A 19,908-nucleotide genomic window follows, 5' to 3' on the forward strand; every position below is an offset into this window, starting at 1 on the left:
GTGTTCTAGCTTTCTTGGAACACCTGGAGACTGTTGTCTTCCTCCTGAACGGGCATCACGTGCTGATGAGGAGTCCTCCCTTCCAGCGGGCGCTGGGTGGGGTGTTCTCTGCAATCTGGTGGGTGTCACGGACACCCGACAGGTACAAGTCTGGTTGGTGAGCCATCCTCAACGATGCTGTATAGGGTCGGGGGTGGTTCTAGACCTCCAGAAGAGGGTGGCTCTGCTGAAGGGGTCTCAAGTATGGCCTGATGAAGGGGTAGAGACACCCAGGGCAGGGGCTTTCCGCAGGCTGCCTGGAAGGGTGATGTTCCACGTCGAAACAAGTGAGGGGATCCTTGTTTTCCAGCAGAATTTAGTACATTTTAACAAGGTTATTTTGAAGTAGTGGTGCTCATGGCAAGTGCTTTGTTCAGCGCTTGACCCAACGCAGAGCGCCCCCCACGGGCTTGCTGCGTGTCCCTCCCCAGGAGGGAGCTGTCATTATTGACCCATTTTGCAGCTGAGCAAACTGAGGCTTGTGCTTACTCACTCCACGTGGGTGCTGAGGAGCTCGCCCAAGTGCATGCTGAACAGGGGCTGGAGGAGCTGGAGCCTGTCTGAAGTTCTCTGGGGCTGTGTCTGGCCTTCGGTATCACTCCTCCACCCCCCGCCGTCCCCTGAGGTCAGTGGGGGTTGGTGCAATCTCGCTGAGCTGCCCTGGACCCAGCATATCCATTTGGGGGCAGTCGTTTTGCCCCAGGCACTTTCCCTCTAGAGGCGGGTGATTCCAAGGGCTGCTGTTTCCCTGAGAAGGTGGCACTGGTGTTTGTGGGGGCAGCAGAGCCTGACCCCAGAACGGGAGAAAAAAGGGGGGGACAGAAGTGCAGAGGGGGAGAGAGGGAGGAGGTGAGGGGAAGGCACAAGGGAAGGAAGAGGACAGTGGCTAAATAGTGAGGTGAACCTGAACCTGGGGTGGGGGTGGGGTGCTGGGGTCTCAGGGCCCTGAGGTCAGGGGTTGTTCTCTGGTTATTTCAGTGGGAGCAGATCCCGGCCCTTCCCGGTGGCTGCGGGTGTGGTGAGTTCCTGCGACCCTGTGGGCCCATGCAGGGGAATGTGGCTGTGTTTGTCCATTGGGCCCGGGTTTGTGTGTTAGGAGGTGGAGTGTAGCTGCATGTCACCATGGCTGTGTGTGTGTGTGGGGGGGGGGGTCAGGGCACATCTGTGTGTGCAGGTCTGTGTGTCCCAGTGCCCGCCAGGCTATGGAGCCTGCGAGGTGTTGGCACTCTCTGTGCCAGTGTATCCGTGCGTCCCGACGTCCTGGGCCTGTGTGTCGGGGTCCGGTTTCGCGTGTCCAGTAGGGGGTCCCAGACGCGTAATTGCTACCTCCACCTCCCGCCCGCGGGCGGGTTTGTCCTCGTGCCCTCCTCGGGAGGGGAGGGGCGGGGCGGGGAGAGAAGGGGAGGGGGGTCTCTCCACCTCTCCACCCACCCGCCCCCACCCCCACTCCCTCAGTCCCGGGATCGAACCTTATTTAGAGTCGCGATTCGACATCTGTTTTCAAATTTGATCAGCTCTGAACTTTATTTTCCGAGTTTGAGGAAAATTATATTCCATCGATCGCGCTCCCGCCCCCTCCCCCGCAGCGCCCGCCGCCGCCGCCTCCATATATCTGCGCGCCGAGCCGGCCCGGCGGCCGCGAGGGCGGAGGCGCGCGGCGCGCCGCGGAGGAGCAGAGGGAGGAGGAGGAGGAAGCGCAGAGGCTCGGCAGGCCTGCCGCCCGCGCCCCCTACGCCCCGCGCCCCCGCCCCGCGCCCGGCGGCTCGCGTCTCTCCCCGCGCCTCTCTCCCGCGCGCCCCTCTCCGCGCCACCCGGTCCCCGCGCGGCCCCCCTCTCCGGGTCCCCGGCCGTCCCTCCGGGTCCGGATCTCTCCTCGACTCTCGCTTCCGTTCCGTCCCCCCGGGGCCCCGGGCGTCGCCCCCCCACCCCCGCCCGGCTTCGCCTCCCACCCCGGGGCCCGCTCCCCAGGACGCCGCGGGGGGCCATGGCCGCGGGATCCCAACTTTAAACACTTGTCGCCGGACCGGAGCGGAGGCGCAAACCCGGGAAAGTGAGTGAGCGCCGCGAGCCGGCGCAGGGGCGGGGAGGGGGGCGGGGCGCAGGAGGTGCTCCCGGGGGACCTTCGGAACCCTGCCGCGGAGCCCGGGGCGGGGAAGGCGGGCGGGGTCGTCTGCCCCGGCGGAGGCGGCGGGTGGGGCAGCGCTCGGCTCTGGGGAGGTGGGAGGGGGAGAGGGCTGGAGTTGCGCGCTCGGGGCTGGGGGCCGGGACGCTGGGGCGGAGGAGTGCGTGCAAGAGTGCGAGGGGTGGGGGCCGGGAGATTCCCGGGTCTGTTTGGGAACCGGGGCTGGCGGGCACACCTGAGGGTGGGCCTGGACCTTTGGGGCTAGAATCCTGGGGCGGTGGGATGGGGGGCTAGGGGCCAAGACTGAGGACTTGGAATTTGGGACCTGGGGGTTCAGAGCCAAGAGACTGCATATTTGGGGTTGAGAGTTGACTGAGGTTGGGGGTCAGATGAGGGGAGTGGACATTTGGGGCTGTGTGGTGGTATGGAGGTTTGGATGGGGGTGAGCTCGGAGGTCTGGGTTTGGAACTGGAGCTCAAGGCTGAGGGTATGCACAGTTGGCTCTGGATATTTGGGGCGTGGATATCCTGTGTAGGGGGGTCAGCATGGCCTGTGGGAAGGACATTGGGCCAATAAATGGGTCTGCACACTTTGGGGCTGGGAGTGCAGGTCTAGCCCTGACCTTCGGGGTTGGGGGAGCTGAGTTCTTCTGGGTAGAGGCGGCTGAGTGTGCTGTGTCCCCTCTCTGTCATTCCACCACTGTCCCAGGGCCGTGCAGGGCCACCTCTGCTGTCTCTTCTCTGGCTGGGTCTCTCCTTACCATGTCTCTGTTTCTTTGGGCACCTCCATGTCCACCTCTAACTCCCAGAATCTCTCTCTCTCTCTTTCTGGCTCTTTATCTGTGTCTCTGGCAGCAGCATCCCTCTCTTCCTCTTGGGGTCCAACTCTTGGACTGTCTCAGAATCTCTGTGCCTCTCTCTCTTCGCGTCTTTCTCAGCATCCCTTTCTGTCTCTCTGTCTCTGCCTTTCTATGTCTCTTACTATCTCTTTGTCTCTGTCTCTCCCAGCATCTCTGTCTCTGTCTCCCCCTCGCTGGTTTCCGCTCAGATTAAGCCGGGGACCTAATTCCAGGCCCAGGATCGAATTTTCTGGCAACAAAGGGAAATAGCGAATCGATCGGTCGCTCCGGAGATTAAGAGACAAGCGGCGCGCGGATCTATCACGGCTAAACGGCCCCCCCGCCCGCTCCCCCTGCCCGGCCGGCCCGCCGAGGCCCAGACGCGCTCCGCATCGCCAAGCAGCCTCAGGAGCCCGGCTGCCCGGCAGGCCCTGCTGGCCTCGCTGAGCCCAGAGCTCATGAGTGGGAGCTAACCATGTGCCCTGCCCCGGCCTGGCTCCAAAGCCCAGGGAAGGGATCCCAGGTCTAGAACGGGCCCCTGGGGAGGGGAGGGGAGGGAAGTGAGTGAAACCAAGGCCTCAGATGGCCCTGAAGAGCCACACTGCACACACCTGTGGCCTCAGGTAACACCTTTTGCTCATACCTGCCCCTCTGCACACCTGTCACCTTACGTTTTCTCTTCAGTTCCCCACATCTGGAAGGCCAGGTAACATTAGAGTCCTTATACCTGTCCCCTGCAGGTGACCTGTCCTCTTCATCTGTCCCTGTAGGTACCACCTGTTTCCTCTCACCTGCTTTTCCAGGTTAACACTTGTCCCTTGAAACATGCCCCAGAGATGCCCATGGTCTCAGGTAATACACGGCCTCTCTTACCTGCCCCTCCAGGTAACACCTGTTCTCCAGAATCTGCCCTTCCCGCTTGAATCCCTGCATCTGTCTCATTTTGTGCTGTTCTGTCCCTTTCCTACCTGCCCTTGTATCACCCCACCTGTCCCCTAAAGCTTCAAACACACTTAGTTCTCACACTTTCAGATTTCTTTGCTTCTGCCTCCCCTCAAGCAGTACCTGTTACCATATCTTCGCACACATGTACGTGCAGAGGAGCGTGCGTGTGCGCACACCTCCCCCCACACACACACACCTTCCTTTGCTCAGCAGCATGGACCCGAGCCTTCTCTTAATCTGCCCTCAGGTCACACCTGCCCCCTCCCACCTCTCTGGTCACATTCTTCTCCCTCACGGTGCTCACCTGGGTCACCCCATCCTAGTCCTTCCACAGGGGCTTCCAAACACATCTGCCTCACCCCCGGTGCTCTCCGCAGGTCCCTAACTCCTCCACCCCTAACTCCCCCCACCCTCCCATCTCCCACAGAGATACCTACTTCTGCCTGCCCTGCCCACACCTGTCTTCCAGATAACTCATCCCAGACAATACGTGCACCTACCCCGGGTCTCCTGACCTCAACACATCTTGACTGCTCACACGTGCAGTGGTCCCCGGGTATCCGGTGTTTCCTCCTTCCTCCTGTCCCTCTCCTACAAGCCTTTATCCTCTGAAAGTCACCTGTCTTGCCTCCACACTTGCTGCTCACCTCCTTCTCCGTGTCTCTCTGTCTCTGCTTCTCTTTCGTCTCACCATCTCACACACGCCCGCCCCTTCCCACATGCACAGGTTGGGGCAGGGAATCTGTCTTTGGCCACGCGGTCCTGTCTGACCTGTATACCTGTTTCCCTACAGCTGTCCCTCTGGCACCGTCTGCTTCTCTTCTTAACCCACACAAGTTCCCCATTTTCTCACTTCCTCCTTCCTTGCTGTCCAAGCTCACACCAGTATCTCTGCACCTCCCTCACCTGTCTGCCCACAGGCATCACCGGCTTGGGTTCCACCCCCCCCACACAGATGCTGAGACTTCCGCACCTGCCCCCCCCTTTAATCTCCCTCGGCTTTACACGTTTTCCAGTGGGCCTCTGCCCTACCCCTGGTGTCCGTCCCCAGCCTGTCCCCAAGGGGAACGCCTGCTTCTGCCCCTGACATAACATCCAGACCCAGCATGGAGTCCCCCCATGCCATGTAACTCTTGTCCTTTCATAGCTTTTTCTTTTAAGAAAAAAAAAAATGGTTTTTTTTTTAATGTAAGCTCCGTGCCCAGTGTGAGGCTTGAACTCAGGACCCCGAGGTCAAGAGTCATAGGCTTTACTGACCGAGCCAGCCAGGCGCCTGTCTTCGTGGCTTTTTCAGATGTCGTGTACCTACACCACAGCTCACAGCCACCTTGTCCCAGCTGCGCTGCACCAGCGGCTTATGCAAGCTGTCACCCCCACACCTTTGGAGCCCACCCTCAGATCCCTCCCCTGTCTCCTGCCCTGCTCCTCTCCGGAGATGGGAGATGCCTGTCCCTTTTCATGGAAGGTGTCACCAGCCCTCTGCCTGCTCAGGGAATACCTTTCTGGAAGGGCATGATACCACCTGTGGTGTTTGTTAAACACCTGCAACACCTGTTCCCCAGCCACGCTGCACCGGCCTGCTGCATTGTACACACTCCCTTATGCCAGAGGTTTTCAGACTTTGGCAGGCACTGGAAACCCCTGCTGGGACCCAGAGCTCAGGGCCTCATGCCAGAGATTCTGGTGCGGTGGGGCTGGGATGGAGCCTGAGACTCTGCATTCTTCACAAGCTAGTCCACCGACCACCCCTGGAGTAGCACGTGCCTGCTCCTCCCAAGTTCCCAGCTACTGCTTCCCCCGGCCCCAGGTTTTATTTTTAAGTCACCTCTACACCCAGCTTGGGGCTCGAACTCACAACGCTGAGATCAAGAGTCGCGCGCTCTCCTGTTGGAGCCAGCCAGGCGCCTCCTCCAGTGGCGGCTTATTCCCCACCCCCCACTGCCTCTGTGACAGGCAGTGTTCTCGGTTCTTCCTAACCGTGGTCTCCTTTCATCCTCTCCAGGCCCATATGAGGCACGTCCTTACTCTTCTCCCCACTGTACAGAGAAGGAAACTGAGCCCAGGGAAATGCAGTCATTTCTTGGAGGTCTCAGGAGCTGGTCGATCTCGGAGGCCATCTGACTTCCATCACCCAGGTGTCCTTAGCTCCCACACCTGCCTGTCAGGCAACCTCCTTCCTCCATGGACACATCTGCCCACCTTGTCACTCAGGCAACACATGTCTCTGCATCGCCTGCCAGCTCTCCTGCACCCCAGCCTCCTGCCAGCCCCCCACTCCTGCCCTCCAACAAGCCCCACCTCGCTGCTGGCACACCTGGCCTCTCTCTAAGGGGGACTCCCTCCCACCTGCCGCCAGGCAGCCTGGGTCCTGCCACCACACACCTGTCCCCTCAGACACACCTTGCTCTCCAGAACTCTCACTCCACAGGCTGCTTTCCGAGCTCCATCCCTCTCTGCCTGCCCTGTCTTTGTTCCCTTCCTCTCTTCCACCTCTGCCTCCTGCTGCTGACATCCTCCCTGCCAGTCTCCCAAGCTGAGACTCTTTTTCTGTCTGTTCATACCTCCTTGTCTTTTCCTTCTTTGTGTTTCTCTCTCTCTGTACCTTATCTCTTTTTAGCGTCTCTTTCCTTGTGTCCTGTACTTTCTCTCAGGCTCTCTCTGCCTCCTCCCTCCTCCTCTTTCCTGGTCCCTTGTTCTTTCTGGCAGTGCAGGTTTTGGGGGGCTTGAAGTCATGCTGACCTACATTTGAGCCAGGCCGCCCCACCCACCCCTGTGGGACTTCGGCCAAGTTACTTTCCTTATCTGAGCCTCAGTTTCCACGTCTGGGAAATGGGCATTCTGGCCATTGCTACCTCCCAGGTCTTGGAGAGGATGGGGTGGTGAGGGGGAAGCCAGAGGTGCTGGGACAGATAGGGGCTGGTCTTCCCTCCAAGGCTCCCTTCCTCTTCCCCGGGGCTGCTGCCCCACCTGGCTGGCAGCGGGACTGTGTGAGGTGGGGGAATGGAGGAGATGGGCAGAGGCGTCCGGGCCATGGCTTGGGCACGGGCCCCGGTGTGGGGCTGGGGACAGGGATCGATCCGCCTCGGCGGCAGAACGTGGGCCAGGATTGCATCTTGTCACAATAATTTATTGCTCTCATCCCGTCTGATCGATGGAGCTGAATTAGCACCGTGCGACGCCCCTGGAGCCCCGAGCCTCCCCTAGCCTAGCCGGACCCCGGCCCTTTGCTGGCCCTCATGGGATCCCCTGAACCCCCGGCACCCAGCTCCAGCTGACCCAGGCCCCACATGGGGCCCCAGGCTCTCAGGCCCTGCCCTCTGTTTCCTGTCTTCCTATCCCCTCTCTTCCCTTTCTGAGTCTCAACTTCACCTTCCTGGGTCTTTGACCCCATTTATCTGCTCATTTTCTCTGACCCTCAGTCACTCCCTTCTCTCCCATTTCCCCATCTGTTTCCTTGTCCCCCTGTGTTCTGTGCCTCAGTTCCCCATCTGTCCCTCTACCTCTCTGCTCCATTCCTGTCTCCATTCCTTCGTCCTCCTGTCCCCCATCTATAGGCCTTTCACCCCAGGTCTGGCTATCCCTTGGTCTCTGGTTTTCTGTCCCTGATTCCCTCTCTGTCTCCCTGCCTTGCTCCTTTTAATCTGAATTTCCTTTAAACAATATTTCCTGAGCACATACTTGGTGCCAAGTCCCATGAATAGGACCCATGGTGCCCCTGAGTCCCAGAGGGGCTCTGGGACTCTTGGCTCCTGGGATTAGCTGGCCACACTTGCCTTCGGCTTTCGGTCCCTCCACCCCACCACCAATCACAGTCATTGCTCCTGCAGACGTCTGTCACTGTCTCTGGTGCAAGGCCTGGGGCCAAAAGGTCCAGCCCTGCCTTTGGGTGGGGCCTGGGGGGTGGGGATGAGCTGGGGGTAGGATGCTGGGACTAAGGAACCTTGGCAGGAGGTTGGGGTTTGGGATGAAGGGGGAGTTGGGAATTGGCCTTGTCCAGGCAGAGATCTGGAGGGGAAGGAGTTGGGGTGACAGCCAGGGGCCGGGTCAGACCCCTGCAACACACACACACACACCCGCCAAGGACTGCAACTGGGCCTGGCGCTGGCCTTGAACCCATACTTGTACTTCTCCCCGGCTGACTTGTGCCTCTGCCCAGCAGTCCCCTGCCCTCCCTGTCCACTCCTTCGCCTCTGCCCTAATCCCTCAATTTTCCGCCTCTCTGCCCCTCCTCTCCTTCCTCTCTCACCCGGGTCCCTCCTTGGAGCAATCTCTCTTCCCGACCTCCGCTCCCTAATTCACTTTGTCCTAGCTGCTCTGACTCGCTCCCCTTCTCTGGGTTTCCCCTGGCTCGCCCCCCCCTCCCCTCGCCCTTCCACCACCGTATCTCTGTCAGGGTCTTGTTCTTTCCCTGTCTTTGCAGGACTCTCTGCTTTCCCATCTTTTCTCCGTGTCCTCTGGTCTCTATCCCCATCTGTCTCCCGGTAGGTGTTGCTTCATGCTTCTCTCTCTGTGCCCCCCCCCATGTCTCTCCTGCTCCCTGTTTCCCCCTCCATCCCCGGCCATGCTTCCTCCTTCTCTAGGGTCTCTGAGGGGAAGGGCAGGAGGATGCTGGCAGGGGGTGGGGAAGCAGCCTGAGCTCCGGGTCCTTGGTTGCGCCTCTCCCCTCCCCTCCCCCAGTTCTGTTTGGTAGGCGGGGTGCGTGGCACTGCGGCTCCCGCCTCCCCGGGGATGCTCTCCCCCCACCCCCCAACTGACACGGTTCCGCGTGCTGGCCACAGCCCCAGGGACGTTCGTGCAGAGACTGGGACTCAGAGAGAGAGGGAGGGAGGGACAAGGAGGGGGTTGGATGGACCCAGAGACGCAGGACAGACAGAGACACCAGCTCCAGGGAGATACAGGGAGTCGGGGAGAGGGTGGGTATGAGGTCTCCACCCCTGCCCCAACTCCGTCCTCCCAACGACCCCAAACCGCGTGTAACAGACACACCTTCTCCAGGCTGGGAAGCCAGAGCCTTGTCTGTCTGCCAGTCTGTCCTTCTGTCTCTTGCACAGTGCACCTTCTGGCCCGTGTGTGTGCTTGTGTGTCTCCAGCTGTCTCTGTGTGTGACACTGCGTGGGGGGGTCTGTCTCTGTGTGACTGGGATTTGTGTGGCAGTCCACGTAGGTGTGACCTGTGGTGGTGTGTGTGCGCATCCCGAGCACAAGTGCATGAGTGTGGGAGCGGGAGGAGCCCCCGGAGCCGTGTCTGTGAGCCTGTGCCTGACTGCTGTGTGATGCTGTGCTGTGAACGTCTGGGGTGACTGCCCGAAACTCTGGAGTTGGGCCGTGTCTGGACTTGGCCAGGAGGTTGGTGTGTCTCAGTGACCAGGGAGCACATCTCCCTGAAGGCAAGGAGACCAATTGAGGCCTGGTGGGAGGACGGAGTGGGTGCCAGACCCCGGGCGCCGGGCTGGTGAGTGTGGGTGTGTGGACCTCAGGGAAGGAGCAGGTGTGGGATGTGCTCCCGACCACCCCCCCCCTCAGACCTGGGCATCACAGCCGCCACCCGTGGGGGCCCGCTTGGCCATGGGTTCTGTGTTCTGAGGCTGCCGTTGTGCCTCTGAGCCTGTGGGCTGTGTCCAGGTCTGGGACTGGCCAGGAAATGATTCTCTGTGGGCCTGGAGAGCGGTGAAGTCTTCATGTGCTTGTGGGTGTGGGTCTGTGTGTGATGGTTGGATGGGGTCTGCGTGCCCTGCTCCTGGGAACGGATGCCCAGTGGCGCGTGAGGCCGCGTGTCTGGGGTGGTGTGGGAGCACGGCCGTGTGCTTGGTGCCGCTGCATGTGTCGTGGGGCTTCTGGGGGCCTGTGTGTTGTGGGTGCCCTGGTGTGTGTGGTTCCATCCCAGTGTTTTGTGTGTCCGTGTGGGCATGAACGAGCTGGCAAAGGCACCAGCCTGTTGGGGGCACGACAGTGTGTGGCTTTGGGAGAAGTAGTGAGTGGTGTGCATGTGTGTGTGTACATGTATGTATGTACCTACACATGCACTCTACAGCCCAGGCACAGAGACACCCCGCCCAGATCATACTACAGCATTTGGTTGATGCAGGTCGTGTGGGGAGTTGGGGTGACCTCGGGGTTTCAGGTGGCAAGTCCAGGCAGGAAAGCCCCCGTCACCTTCCTGACCCTGTCCGCCCTGGGACAGCCCCAGGGACCTCCTTGGTGCCCATAGTGGGGCCTCCCTCGAACTCCTGTATGCTTGGATGTGGCTGTGATCTGTATGGACAGGGGTGTGTGTATGTGCGTGTGCGTGCACGCGTGCCACAGCGTGTCAACAGGCCACCGGGCTCTGTGCGCCAGGATGGGACAGGGTGTGTGAATTGTGCCTACTGGGGGAGCCTGGAGAGTGTGTGCAGGAGTCTGCGTGTGTGTCTGCTATGGGCACAGCTGTGTCCTCGTGGGTGTGTGGCACAGGGAGGGGTGTGTCTCCGGGTGGGGGCAGACGGAGTGTGGGAGTGTGTGTGTGTGTCCAGGCGTGATGTGTGTGCCTGTTGGGTGTGTGTGTGTGCGCACGCGTGTGCGGGGGTGGCTGCAGGAGAAGGGTCTTGGGCCGCGTCTCTCTCCTCTTTAGACAGAGCCCCGGAGAAGATATGAAATTTAAAAAAAAAATCAATTTTCATTCCACTTGTGCAGATTGTGTTAAGGGGAGGGGGTACTGGGTGAGGGATGAAGGGGCTGTTGAGGGGGGGCAAGGCCCGAGGCGGCTCCCGAGGCGGCCGGAGCAGCTTAGAGAAATCAAAACAACTGGTTAAACCCCAGCCCAGGGGGCTGGGGTGATGGGGGGTGAGGAGACAGAGGCGATGGGAGAAAGAGAGATGCAGAGAGCCAGAGATACCCCGAGACAGAGAGAGACAGAGATGCCCCAAGACAGAGATGAGAAACTCAGGCCCTCAGAAACAGAGGCATCTGGAGCTAGAGGCAGACGGAACAACAGAGACCTCAGTGAGCAAGACCCTGCCGCCCTGTGGGCCTCAAGGAGGCCGGGAGCCCCGTCTCTGGGGAGATGGTAGCAGAAGTAGGCCTGAGCCGTGCCCATTTCGCGCATGCCCACACAAGGCGTGAGAAGTGCATGGATGGAGGGGGACAGTCAGACAGCTGGATGGATGGTGGCAGGAGCAGCAGGGGCCCAGGGTGGCTTCAGCTCCCAGGGCCCACCTCAGCCGGACACAGCCCCTCACCCAGCTGGCCTTTGGGTCTGAGTGTGCCGCTGTGTGGGCTGGCCCGTGTGTGTGTGGGTGGGTGGGTCCACGTGTGTTTGTGGTCTCGTGGTGGCTGTCTGTATGGGTGCCACACGTGCGTCTCTGGCTCTGTGAATGTGGGAGCAGTGTGCACGCAGGGCCTCTGGTGCGTGTCTATGGGACACTGGGTGCTTTTGGGTGTCACCTGTGTGGGATTTGGCTGTGCAAGGGGTGTGTCTGGGTGGGCTTCTGTTCCTGGGTGGCATAGAGTCTGTGTGTCTGTCTTTGATTGTGAGTCTCAGTGTGTCCTGTGTCTGTGTGGGTGGGTTTCTGTCTGTGGGGATGGTGCGTCTTTGTTTCTGTGTGGCACTGAATTGGTGTGTGTCTTGTATGTGTGTCTATGTTTAACCAACCATGTGTCTATTTCTCTGTGAGTATCTGTGGCCATCCTGGTGTGTGTGTGACGGTCATGGAGTGTGTGACCCTTGTGACCTGTATGTCTGTCACATGAGACATGGTGGTACATGTGCCACCATGCTCTGTGGGTCTGTGTGATGTGTGTGGGTTGTTAGTCTTTTTGCATACAATTTTGTTGACATGTGCATCACACATTGGTGTGATGTGTGTTGTGTGTGTGACAGTGGTGTGTGTGTCACTCAGCTGATGGTATGTCTGTGTGGTGTGTGACAGTGTGATATGTGTGACTTTGTTGACCTGTGTCTGTGTGATGGGTTGGGCATGACAGTGTGGTGTGTATCACTTTGTTGACCTGTGTGCGATGTGTTGTGACGGTGTGGTGTGTATGTGACTCTGGACCCGTGTTGGTGTGGTGTGGTGTGTGCATGATTTTGGTGGCATGTGTGTGTATGACTCTTGGCCCATGTCAGTGTGGTGTCCTGTGTGTGTGATTTTGTTGACCTGTGTCTGTGTGCTGTGTGTGGCAGTGTGGTGTGTGTGCCTGGGCTGTGTGTCTGCTTGGCAGGGAGAAGAGAGCGGCAGCGTCTTGCCTGCGCAGCCCTGCTCCCACTGCTGCACACACACACATTCTGTGCCGTGGCTGCAGGCTGTGGAGATGGGGGGCGGCAGGGGGGTGGAGGAAGCAAAATAAAATTAAAAATTAAAGCTTGCCCGGAGTCCCCATCCGCACGGCGCAGACCGGCGGGGCAGGGGCTGCCGCAGCTCCCCCTCCACAGCTACCAGGTCTGGGGCCGGCTGTCCGTCTGTCCAGAGTCCTACTGGGGCCCCTGCCCGGCCCTGCAGCCCCGGCCCCGCAGGCCCCGCTCCTTCCATCGGTCGATCAGCGATCAATGGGGCCAGGGGGGCGCCAGGGGCAGGGCGAGATCAAAGGGGCCCCAAGAGACGGACACTGGGACGAAACAGAGATGCAGAGACAGATGGAGACAGAGACTGAGGGATGCGGAGACAAGGATGTGGGGAGGAGAGACGTGGACACCTAGAAACATAAAAGAGCTGTGTGGAGACAGGGAGACGTGGGGATCCTGAGACAGGGACATGGGGACCCTGAGACATGGCTCTGTGGACCCCGACAGTCGGAGCAGGGACCCAGTCCCTGCGGGCCCGATGGGACAGAGGCGGGGACAGAGAAGGGGCCGGCAGAGACAGCGAGACGGCAGAGATGCATGTGAGAGACGCGGGGGGAGCGTGGGAGCAGGGCCCGGAGCGCCGATCCCACGGCTCCTCGTTATAACGTGTCCGGAGGAGGCGGCGGGGAGTTGAAAGCGTCGGGAAGAGAAATCAAAACCAACACGGAAATGAGAGGGGCCAATGGGGGTGGGGGCGGGGGCGGAGGCAGGAGGGAGGGGGACCCGGAGAGGCAGAGCGAGCGGGAGGTGGGAGAGAGGTGGCCAGCGAGGTGCGGAGCCGGGAGGGAGATGGGGAGACTGAGGCGGGATGGGCTGGGGGCACAGAGGCCGGGCGGCGGCACAGGGGGAAGAGGGGAGAGCTGGGAGAAGGGATGGGGCGGGGAGGAGAGGGGGCGTGGGGAAGCCAGAGATCTGGGAGACCAAGGGAGGTGGTGGGGGGACACGGGGTTAGGGAGAGTGGGTGGGGAAGGATGGGAGGAGACCCCTGGGTTGTGGGGAGACCAGGAAAGAGGGACAGAAAAATGGAAAAGAGATGGGGGGAGACAGAGAAGGGGAAAAAGATGTGTGCAGAGAAACAGAGTGGGAGAGACCGGGAAGGAGAGCAGCAGAGAAAGTTGGGGAGATTGGACAGGAGACAGAGGGGACATAGGGGCGTGGGGGCAGATTGGCTGCAGGCAGTGGGGGGACCCCCAAGAAGCCAAATGAGGTGGCAGGGGGTCTAAGTGCCGGAGGGGATCTTGTGGGAGAGATGCAGGGGACACTGGGTGGCGGGGTGGCGGGGGGCACCTGGGTGTCCGTAGGGACCGGACAGGTATGGAGGGAATGGGCCATCTGCCAAGTCTTGTCTGGCATCCAAGGGGTGAGGTGGGGTTTCTGGAACAGAACAGCTGTCCGGGATCTTTGGGCAGAGTGATGTCTGAGAGGAATGCTGTATTGGAGAGCATGTCACACGTCACGGGTGTGGGGTATTTGAGGCGGGTGTGTCTGAGTCAGGGGGTCTGAGGAAAGTGCTTTCTTTGGGATCAGGGGGTCTCAAGGAGTGACATGGCGAGGGGGGCTGAGGTATCTGAGGGGGAAGATGTGTCTGAGGGGTGGGTGTCTGAGAGGAGCAGATGTCTGGGGGTTAGGTGTGGGGGGGTGTCCGAGATAGCGGGCATCTAAGGGGAGGGGCTGGCGGAAGGTAAAGGTTCTGAGAGACAGGAGAGGAGGGGAGGGAGTGTCTCAGGGGGATGGGGTATCTGAAGGAGTAGGGGTCTGAGGGGGGGCATATCCAAAGGGGAAAGGGGGTCTGCAGGGAGCTGTCTGAGGGAGGAGGCAGATCCAAAGGGGTAAGGGTTTCTGGGGGGGGGCATATGTCTGAGGAGGAAAGGGTGTTTGAGGGGTACTGTTTGGAGGGTAGATCTAAAGGACAGAAGTGTCTGAGGGGGGCTGTGTCGAGGGGAGACATATCCAAGGATGAAGAGTGTCTGAGTGGAGCTGTTGGGAGGGATGTTTGAGGGAAGGTCTATTTGAGGGGGAGATCTAAGGAGAGGGGTATCTAGGGGGCTATCTCAGGGGGAGGCAGATCCAAGGGGAAGGGTGTCTGGGGGATGCTGTTTGGTGGGGGAGGTAGATCTGAGGGGACGGGGTGTCTGGGGTGTTGTTTGGGGGGGACCAGAGCCAAGGGGAAGGGGTGTCTGGGGTGCTGTTTGGTGGGGGGACCAGAGCCAAGGGGAAGGGGTGTCTGGGGGTGCTGTTTGGTGGGGGGACCAGAGCCAAGGGGAAGGGGTGTCTGGGGTGCTGTTTGGTGGGGGGACCAGAGCCAAGGGGAAGGGGTGTCTGAGGGGTGGGGGCTCTGGTGCAAGTGGCAGGGGTCCGAGGGCTGGGCAGCAGGTTGGGGAAGGGCAGCTGTGGGAGCCTTCCTGCAGGGTGCGGGGCGGGCGGGCTGGCTCTGGGCTGGCAGATGAAAGCTGGGGGCTGCTTGGGAGCTAGATGAGCCAGCCCTGGGGTCTGCTGGGCGGGCCATGGGGTTGGGGCGAGGTTCAAAGCGAGACAAATCTGGGACGGCCAGAGAGAGGGACAGAGACGCAGAGACGGTTGAGAGGTCAGGCGCGAGAGAGCGGCTGGAGAGAAGGCAGCGGCAGAGCCTGCACGGGGCGGGCAGGGGGCGAGCCAGCCAGTGTGAGCAAGCGAGCCAGTGGGAGCAGTGGGGAGGGAGGCCGGGGGGCGCTGTGGGTAGTGATCAAGGCACAGAGCCGGGAGGAGGCTTCGGGAGGAAGGGTCGGCTGGCCGTGGGTGGAGAGGGTGGCGGGTGGCAGGATGGGTGGGCCTGGGCGGAGCGCCCACCCCACTGACCCCTGTCTATCTCTCCTGCCTGCTGCCTGCCTGTCCCTGCGTGTCTGTCCCGGCCTCTCTGCAGGGCTGGCTCCACCATGGACTGTAGCTGCGTCTCCGACCTTCTCTTCGCCCCGCCCGCCCTGCCGGCTCTCTGGACCCCTGGTAACTGGCCCTGGCCCGGACCTCCCTCCCCTTCCCAGCCAGCCAGCTAGCTCCTCCTTTCTGCACCTCTCCTCGTCCTCCCTCCTCTGTCCCGGTCTCTCTCTCAGTCCCCTCAATGCAACCCCCTAATGAGAAACTTGGCTAAAAACTTCACAGCCAGTTGTCTCTGCCACTTGCCTGCTGGGTCATGAGGGTCTTTGGAGGGTTGGGGAGGTATCGGGGTCTGAAATAGACAGGATTCAGGGGTCTGAGGTCCTGGGGTCCCGGCTGCGTACCTCTCAGCCTGCTCCCGTCCAGGACCTTCCGGCAAAGAGAGGCAAGGAGAATGGAGATGGCCAGGCACTGACGGAGCAGGGGTGGGGACCATGGGGGAACAGACCAGGCGCAGGTGGACAGACAGGGACTGCCTGGGCAGGGGGACATGGAGACATGGCCTGGCTGCTGGAGCCCTGGGAGAGAGGACGGACGGCCTGCTCAGAAGTGGACACTCAGAGCTGGGGATGTGGACAGTAAGACTGGCTTGGATGTGCCAACTCACACGCCCCTCAGATGGGCAGTGTATGTCTGCGCGAGTGCATGTGTGTGCGCGCACACGCGCGGGGACTGGGAGTCTGTGCCTGCTTCTACGTGGGGTCTCAGAATGTGTCCCTGTGTCACGCTTTGGAGCTTCTGGAAGAAGGGGTCACACTGGGAGAGTATGTCTGTGCGGCGTCAGTCTTTGTGTGAGCCGCTGTGCCTGTTTGCACACACATGGGAGCCTACCTGGGTGTCTCTGCGCCGGGCAGGTGGTGTTTCTTTGGGATGGCGAGCATGCTTACGTCTCAGGATTGGCGGGGGGTGCCAGCTCGCCAAGTACATCCCTGCTTCCGTGGGGTGAGGAGCTTGCTGCTGTTACTTCCGGGTCTGGGCTGGGGTCCAGGATGGGGGTCTCAGTGGGCTTCGGGCTGGGCGGGTGGGTGCCCCCAGGCCTGTGTGTGTGTTGGGGTGTGTGTGTCAGGAGGTTTCTTGCATCTGTGTTTCACTGAGTGTGATGGACTTTGGGGGGTCGTCATAATGTGTGTGTGTCTGTGGGCTGAGGTGGGTCCTTTCGTGTGTCAGCAGGTACAATGTACCTGGGGACGTTTGTTTGAGGACAGATGGTGGCTCCAGACTGGGGTGTGTATCTGCGCGTGTGTGGCCAGTTGTGTGGTGTCATCTCTGGGGTTGCCTCTTCCACACTCGTGGGTTGATGAAGCCTGGAGTAAGAAAGACCCAAAATGGGGCTGAGAGAAAAATTATCCTTTCAGGGAGGAAGCTGCCTGGCCTTTGAGCCTTTAGCAAGGGGAGGCACTAGCACCCAGGGACACACCAGGCCCCCCAGATGGGACCCTGCTGCTCCTTGCCTCCCACCCCTGAAACTCTAGTCAGCCAGAGAGGGCAGGGACCTGCCCTGGGAGTGCGCAGCACGTAGGTCACGTGGCTGCTCTCCCAGCTCAAGCTTAGTTCCTTCCGGGCTGATCCTTCCATCCCCATGTCTGGGCCTGCAGTCTCTGAGGCAAAGGGGGACAGGCGTGGTGTCACCCCGTGTGTGCCTCTCAGGCGGACACTTGTCTTGATGCCGCACTGGTAGCTGGGCCTTTGTGGTCCTGTGCATCTCCTGACGTGGCAGTGTGGTTAGCAGGGCCCTGTTCTGAGGGGCCCGAGACGCACGAGTGCAGGGCCAGGGGTCTGGAGGGCCTGCCTCGGCGGCACGTTGTGTGTGAGCTGCCGCGCCTCACTCTGCTGCCCCCCCGTGGGCCGTGGTGTCGCCAGGCACCCCTGGAGTGTGAGTGGACGTCTGTGGGACCTGTACGCTGTGGGTGTCTGCTGACACACGGGCGCTCAGAGCGTCGGAGCACAGACGTAGGGAGGGGACACAGGACGTGAAAGGTATGAATGTGCAGACAGGCCTGGACGTGGCAGCCTGTGGTCAGTGGAGGGCGTCAGGGAGAGATGGAGCGGGGCGGGGGGGGGGGTTGGGGGGCAAGGGCATGGGAGGAGGGGAGACAGCAAGACTGAGGGTGTTCCCGAGAGCAGGCGAGACCAGAGGCCTCCTGGGGCTAGGCTGGAGGGGGCAGCAGGAGAAGGGCTGTGGACGAGGAGGGGTGCCACTCCCATGGCCTCCCCACACTCTACCCCCAGACCCTGAACGCGGACGAGTTGTGCCAAGGTAGAGGAGGAAGCTGCAGGTGCCACCCCGGGCTCCCTGGACAACGGAGTTCTCTGCCACTGTTTGGACAGTTTGGGGCCTGGACGCCACCTGGGATAGAGAGTGGGAACTGGTTCCCTAAAGATGGCTGAGGCTGGGCAGCTGCTCTTCGGAGACCAGGATTCAGGGGGGCCTCCCGGTTCCCGAGTCCACGGGGGACCCAGAGCCTTGGACTTGGCGTCCTGACCTGGGGCCACTCCCCTGCCTCCCGTCCCCAGGGTTTGCCTTCCCGGACTGGGCCTACAAGCCAGAGTCATCCCCTGGTTCGAGGCAGATCCAGCTGTGGCACTTTATCCTTGAGCTGCTGCAGAAGGAGGAGTATCAGGGGGTCATCGCCTGGCAGGGGGACTACGGGGAATTCGTCATCAAGGACCCCGACGAAGTGGCTCGGCTCTGGGGCATCCGCAAGTGCAAGCCTCACATGAATTACGACAAGCTGAGCCGGGCCCTGCGGTGAGGAGGGGCAGGGGGAGGCTGGCCCTGGGGGTTTGCTCTCGGTCTGCCAGGGCAGAATCCCTGGGATCCCAAGGCGCAGGGATCTCCATGGGGTAGCTCCTGTGATTACCTGTGAGAGGGAGGGACGCGAGGAGGAAGGCCAGAAGCCAGGATCCCAGCCCCTGCTTCACCCCTGCCTTGCTACCTTGGTTAAAGGACTTCTGTGAACCTCCGTTTCCCTGCTAGTGCTCTGTGCACTAATGAGTCAGGGGTGCCCTCTTTACCTCCCTCGGTGCCCCTCCCCAGCATCCCCTCATCCTCCCTCTCCCCACAGCTACTACTACAACAAGCGGATTCTCCATAAGACCAAAGGGAAGAGGTTCACCTACAAGTTCAACTTCAGCAAAGTCGTACTTGTCAATTACCCACTGTTGGATGTGGCAGCAGCCACCACGGGCTCCCCACTCTTGCTGACCCCTGGTCCCTTTGGGGGGACGCCTGGGCCAGATGCTCCTCCCCTTACCCCCGAGGTGAGTTAGGACACTGGGGTCCCCAAACTGGGGGGTTTGGTGCCCTCTCTCCAGCCCTCAACCCAGCCGGTCTAAGCTGTGCTGCCTCCCTCTGCAGACACTGCAGACCCTGTTCTCGGCCCCTCGCCTGGGAGAGCCAGGGGCCCGGGCACCCCTGTTCCCTCCTGAGACAGACAAGCTGCGTCTGGACAGCCCTTTTCCGTTCCTGGGCTCTGGTAAGGGCCTGCGGGTGTGGGTGCTGGTTTTGTGGGGGGCACACTGCCCGTGTCTGAGGGAAGAGGATGGGTAAAGATGAGGAGAGGAAGGATGCAGGAAGGAGGCCCATGGTGAGGCTGCGTGTGTGCCTGTGTTTAAAAGCCACAGGAGGACTTGGGGAGAGGGAGGGGAGAAACGGGGGCAGGGACAGGCTGGGAGAGGGGCTTTTAGGCGACAAAGGACTGGAAAAAACAGATGAAGGTGGAGAGTGGGCAGACGCTGCGTGGGAGACACAACGGGCAGACCTCGGCAGACGGCGCAGGGTGGGGGCACCTTCCCACAGTGGCCGTGTGCCCAGTCTGACCCAACCCGTATTCCCCAGGTGCCACTGGCTATTCCAAGCCCCCCAGCCTGCTGGGTCCTTACAGCCGCGCCTTCCCAGACTACCCCTGGAACTTTAACCCGTATCTCACCGGCCCCTTCCCCAAGCTGCCCCCCTCTCTGTATCCCCCGCACTTCTACCCTAATCCTCTGGCCAGTACCCTGGGCCACCTGCCCTCAGCAGGGGCCGGGGGAGGCCCTGTGACTTCACCCCTCCTGGCTGCGGCAGGGGAGGGCCTGGGCCCCGAGCGCCCCTCAGGCCTGGCAGCAGCCCCTCGCCTGGCGCTGCCGGGAGCCAGGGGTCCGGAGGCCACACTGGGTGGGAAGGACGACAGCGACTCGGAGCTGGAGATCACGGACGTCAGCGGCTGCAGCTCTGACAGCGAGGGCGACGAGGGCCTCCCTGTGCCCCCCAAGGCCAAGGCAAGCAAAGGGGGGAGCGGCAGCTGAACCCGTGTGGGGTGAAGGGTTCCACCAGGGTGGGGGTTGGGCAGCCACTCGTGCCTGGCCTGCCCTCGATGTCCTGCCCGAGGCCAGGGACCAGCCTCGACCCCCTCCCAGGACCAGGCACTTGGCTGCCCACCTTATTCCCTCACCCCAGGCTGGGGTCTCCCCTCCCCCATCCAGAGAGGGAGGGAACGTGACGGCCTAGAGCCTCCTGCCCAGGCTTGTTTGAGGGGGGTCCCCGCCTGGCCCCACTCCCAAAGTGCAATATGGTGCCCAGCCTCTCCTGCCCACCCACCCCCCGTGCTGTGCCCTGTGTGTTTGTGCGGCTGTGTCTCCCTTTGTGCTGGCCCCAACCCTGATCCCCTCCCCACACAAGCCCCCTGGGACCGGGAGCTCAGAGCAATAACCCCGCCCCCAGCCCCGCCCAGGAGGGCCCCCTCCCCACCACCCCCCA

General features: G+C 61.3%; 1 protein-coding gene across 1 annotated transcript; it reads left to right on the plus strand.

Moving 5' to 3' along the window:
- Positions 1–2,040: 2,040 nt before the first annotated feature.
- Positions 2,041–19,852, plus strand: ERFL (ETS repressor factor like). Its single transcript, XM_047710294.1, has 6 exons — positions 2,041–2,089; positions 15,160–15,239; positions 17,685–17,919; positions 18,236–18,431; positions 18,529–18,646; positions 19,009–19,852. Exons 2-6 carry the CDS (start codon positions 15,173–15,175, stop codon positions 19,455–19,457), a joined length of 1,065 nt encoding a protein of 354 aa, XP_047566250.1. The 5' UTR covers positions 2,041–2,089; positions 15,160–15,172; the 3' UTR covers positions 19,458–19,852.
- Positions 19,853–19,908: the final 56 nt, after the last annotated feature.

This window comes from Lutra lutra, chromosome 17 (assembly GCF_902655055.1).
Source record: "Lutra lutra chromosome 17, mLutLut1.2, whole genome shotgun sequence".
Lineage (NCBI taxonomy): Eukaryota > Metazoa > Chordata > Mammalia > Carnivora > Mustelidae > Lutra > Lutra lutra.